This window comes from Miscanthus floridulus, chromosome 17 (genome assembly GCF_019320115.1).
Source record: "Miscanthus floridulus cultivar M001 chromosome 17, ASM1932011v1, whole genome shotgun sequence".
In the NCBI taxonomy this organism is placed as follows: Eukaryota; Viridiplantae; Streptophyta; class Magnoliopsida; order Poales; family Poaceae; genus Miscanthus; species Miscanthus floridulus.
The window spans coordinates 12278190-12283356 of NC_089596.1; the positions used below are offsets into that span (position 1 = coordinate 12278190).

The window sequence follows — 5167 nt, forward strand, 5'->3', positions numbered from 1 at the left end:
TATAAATTTACATTGTGTTCTTTATATATTTATGAATTACAGAATTAGTAATTAAAATAAATTAAAAAATATTTGTAGGGACGGCTAACTCAGGAACCGCCCCTATTAATAGATTTGTTGGGCTGGAGCCGCCCCTACAAATGAACTCCAGTATATAAACCAGAGCCCGCGAGTAGGCAGAAAATTTTCTAAGTCCAAGCGCTATTCTCCTCCACGACGCCGGTAGGCTACCGCCTCTGTGCCCTACCTCCACCGCCTCCGTGCCCTACCTCCGTCGCGTCGTACCTCCCCCGATCCGCCTCCAACCCCCGGTCCGTCTCCTGCCCTGCGCGCCGTCGTTCCCCCCGGCGGCTAGGGTTTCCGCCGTCGTTCCCCTTCCCTTGATAGCTAGGGTTTTTGCTGTTGGTGCTCGTGCTCCCTCCCCAGCGGCTCTGGTACCCGGCCTGCCGTGCGCTCCGGTGTCCGCTCTCCCTCCACCAGCCCCAGTGCTGGCGCGCCCCGACGTCCCTACTCCCTCCCTCGTGGCTTTGGTACCCGCCGTGCACTCCGGTGTCCGCTCTCCCTCCGTCGGCCCCGGTGCTGGTGCGCCCCGACGTCCCTGCTCCCTCCCCGGTGGCTCTAGTACCCGCCGTGCGCTCCGGTGTCCGCTCTCCCTCCGTCGGCCCCAGTGCTGGTGTGCCTTGATGTCCCTGCTCCCTCCCCCCGACCATTTGGAAGTCCATCGCCCACTGTTGGCTTATAAGTAAGTTGCTTCTTTAGCATGAGATCATTGATAATATTATGGTGTTCAATCTTTTTTCCCCATAATATTATGGTATGCACTAATAATTAAAGCAATGGCCAATGGAGCATGAATATTCTTTATTAAGTCAATTCTCCCGTATCTCTCTTAGTATACTGCTGCCGTTGTTTTGTAGTTTATCTATCGGTGTTTTAGCAGTAAATGGGACACATATTTTTATACTAGTTCAAATAAGAGGTGTCATGTGTCAAGATGTTTTATATTCGAGTTAATCGTGAGTAGAAGGGTTGCAACTATTGTCTATTATAGGTATTGGCGTATTGCTATAGATGGGCTCCGTAGCTCTTCTTGTAAACTGTGAAATAAGGGTAAATATATAGTCTTATCTTGATTGGTTTACAAGTTGGTTATAGTCTGTTACAAAAAAATTCAATCATTTTTAATGTATATATATCTTGGTTATGCCTTATCTGCTAAGTCGATGAGGTAACCTAAGCCAAATTTGCTCTTGGCCAATCGACCTGCTCTACACCCTCCTGAGAGTCATTTATGACCTCGCTGAAGGTATCTAGAGCCCACTTACTCGATAGTAGCCCTTGAGTTCTTTCATATGGTTGAGCTTGCAACACTCTAGGTGTCATCTCTGCAACTTGAACCTAGTATCATTCTAATTTGACCAACTTTAAGTCGTTAGACAAGTCCCACTCAACCCTCTATTTATCCTGGCTTCTTATATCCATAGAACCTTACAAAACCTTTAAATTTTTATTTCATTTTGATTTCTTATATCCATAGAACCTTAGAAAACCTTTAAATACATCTTAACACAAATATTAGTTCTAGACTTATGTTGTCATCTAAATCGACAAAAGTAAATATAATCATGCATATGGTATCTGATCCTTGCAAGCATGCTGTCATCTCTGTTAACACCTCTAATTTGAATATCCTACAATTTGAGCATCAATAAGGTAGCAGACTACGTTTGTGTCAATATGAACTAATTCGCGTTCCTTGTTCCCCTATGGAGCCAAACTACAGATAAGCAGCATACAGGCATCAAGAACACATAAATGCCTCCACTGGAAATGAGTGTATACTATTCCCAAAGCAGAAATCATGACAACAGGAAACCTCAAATAGTTGAAAATACAGCTACATTTACAGCCATCAAATTACATCAGCTATACCTCCTGAATAAGTTCTGCTTCTGTGGAATAAGGAGACCATTGTATTATCATCTCTAAGCTCATACACCAATCTATCAATGTTGTCTGTGCCTTCCTTTTCCATTCCTTTTCTTTTTCATAGTCAATCTGTGGGGTTATGTACAAGCATCACTGCATTAGTGAAAGCTCATACACTAATCTGGTTCATCCTCCGCTGTTGCTTCTCTAGTTCCGTCGGCCGATGATGCAAACTATAGCAATCTGAGGTGGCTGTGGGTATTCTTCTGTTGGTGCTTTTTTGTCTTCTTGTGTTATATCATGTCTTTCATCAAACCATGGGATATGTCCATTCCCAAGCAACTGTTGTAGGCATGCCTACCTGATTGCTGGGATGGACGTGTCCCACACTTCCATGGGAGCCATGAACTTGCCTCAGTAATTTGTGTTCTTATTTGCCACCTGGGATGATTGCAATTAGCTTGCAAGATGATCATAAGTTAGTTTGTAGTTAGCTGAGGCCTGCATTTTTTGTGCCTATGATGTCCACCATTTTTTTGACTGAGGCTGGTACAATTGTGAGATCATTTTCATGCCTATGAAGATAACAGTGCCAGTTGAGTAATGGATTATGCACATTGATGACCTTGGACTTGTGAGGTACTGGAGCATTGTTTCTTCTATCTTCTGCTTATGCTTCTCATCGCTGTCATCAAACCATGTGAGACATCCATGCCCAAGCAACATCTGGGCGGTTGTGATAATCTGATGGCTAGGCTGGATGTCTCTCATGGTTTCATGCCTGTCATGATCTTGGTTTTCTACTATCTGTTTGAGGTTTGTTGCTGTCTATGTTTCTTAAGCTCCAAGTTCAAGGTCAAATGAAAAGGCAATTAAATCTGAGGCAAATCGATTGAACTAACTCTCATCTTATCAACATCTTATACTTGCTTTCATCGATCTGCATCTATCTATCTATCTTCGATCCATCCATCTAGCCTGCAGATGTAGCTAGCCTGTAGGCCAGCCCTTGCATTGAGAGATATTTCACAGCAACTCCCTGTGATGCCTACAACAGTTTAAACTATAGATATTTCACAGCAACTCCCTATTAACTTTGTAGATTGAGATTTTGGTGTCGATGGATATTTCTTGTTTGGGATCAAATAATTCTAGGTCATTGCACTCATCTGTTCTTGGCTCCTGTAATGTGTCGTTAGTCTTGCTCGTTGGTGTTGATGTCTGACCATAAATATTTGCGGTGGATTAGTTGAGTCAAAATAGTTTTTAGGGGAAATGCATTTGTTTACCAAATACCCATACAATATGCTTGTAGTTGTATGGCTGACAAAATGACTATGCCTGATTAATATTCCTTTATACTCCTGATCACAAATATATATATATATTTTTTATAACAAGATCACAAATGTTTGTTTTTCATGGCATTGATGTGACCTACAAGATGGAACTTTGACTAGAAGTATCTATAAAAATATTGTTTTGAATAGAAAGAGTTACTCCCTCTGTCCTAGAATGAGAAGCGTATTTTGATCAGAGAAAAGTTGTACAAAATTTATTTGACCCTTAATTTCTCTTGCAATATGTTGACATTTTCTAAATAATCAATATCATTTCAGAGGCACTTTGAATGCAAATATATTAATGCAAGTTTCATGTCCTAGTTTAAAGCAATACAGTTGCTGGAATAATCTTGCTTTGGGACAGTTCAAAGTAGTGTATCTATTTATATTGCATGAGCTGGAGAAATGATTTACCTTTCTATTGCTATGCTTCATTCTAAGGTGATAACTCGCGTTGCTGTCTACCCAATTGCCTCATTTGGTGTCTGTCATATGTGAGATATGGCTTGCTCGATAACCTTGCAGTTGACCTTAATATCATGACTAGAGTTGACCTTAATTTCACTAGCTGTGTTGTAGGCTTGTAGCTTATAATCCCCTCTCTTGTAATCTTGTTGCCCACAGTTTAGTTGCCCTTGGGGCGAAGTTGAGTCCAGGTACTGATCCGATCATGGATAGTATTCCAACTTGTATTAACATTCTAGCGGCCAATGATTTGGCGCCAGGTTCTGAGTAATGGAGTTCACTTCCATGTTAAAAAAAAGAACTCAGTAACTCATAGATGCTTGGGAACAAAACTTTTGTTGTACCAAAACAAAACATCAGCTAGGAACAAAAAGAGAATTCTCAAAGATTGTTTAGTGTAGTGGTGTACCCAAGCCCATCGTACTCTAGTTAAAGTTCGCACATAGACTACAAAATAGCAATATTCTTCAATATAAAAACATTTGATTGAATCTATAGATCTAGCAATGCTATTTCAATTGTGTGCCTATTTTTCATTGAGCTGCCCAACATCTATACTATAGGAGGTAGCTCTTGGCCTGAATTGAACCTCACACAGTTTACCTTTCTGGGTGAGTTTGCAAATGCTTTAGTTTTGCATTTGTATAGCATCCTTTTTTAACATGTGTCTGCTTCTACCATTTGCACTCCCGGGCCCATTGCTCAAATTTAGATTTTGTAGCACCACTGTCAGCTCAACTGTTTTTGGGTTGTAGTTCTTGGATAAAATGAAATGAAGAACAATGGATGTTTGTTTGATAGCCTTAGGGTTTGAGCACTTTAAAAGCTGTACACCAGCTTTGTCATTTCCGCAGAACATCATGTAGCTGGCTTCATCTGTCAAGCGATTCCTACAATGTTATTATTAGGAAGTTTTCACTGTTCCATGTTAGTAGCTGTGAAAAGCACATTTCATCATCAGTAGCTATTCTTTGGCAATTACTTTCAATTCCTGCTTAGTTCCAACTACTTGCAAGTTACTGGCTTACTGTTAGTAGTAGTGCTAGTACTATTATTGTCTTACTACTACTCCAACTACTTCTACTACTTACTATTGTTGTCCTACTATTAATACTACTGCTGTCCTACTACTAATACTACTGGTTGCTACATAGACAGCAGTACCATTATTTTGATATTTGTTATTTTCCTGCTAGCTAAGACAGTTGAGTCACTGTCATGTTTCTAGGACAAGGCTGCTCTTTTCTAGTCCTGCTGCGCAACAAGACCAAAATTGGCATGATGATCGAATGGCCCCCTACTTATAAGCAGCTGTTGTTTTTTTACCACCTTTTCTATCTTCTATGTTTGGGAGGCAGCAGCTATTTTTTTACACCTTTTCCTCTCTATGTTTGCTAAGCAACTGCTGCTTTTTTTTGCCAAATCTCCCC

General features: G+C 40.8%; 1 protein-coding gene across 1 annotated transcript; it reads right to left on the reverse strand.

Moving 5' to 3' along the window:
* Positions 1–227: 227 nt before the first annotated feature.
* Positions 228–722, reverse strand: LOC136515240 (uncharacterized). Its single transcript, XM_066508894.1, has one exon. The coding sequence runs from the start codon at positions 720–722 to the stop codon at positions 228–230; it is 495 nt and encodes a 164-aa protein (XP_066364991.1).
* Between the last annotated feature and the right edge of the window lie 4445 nt (positions 723–5167).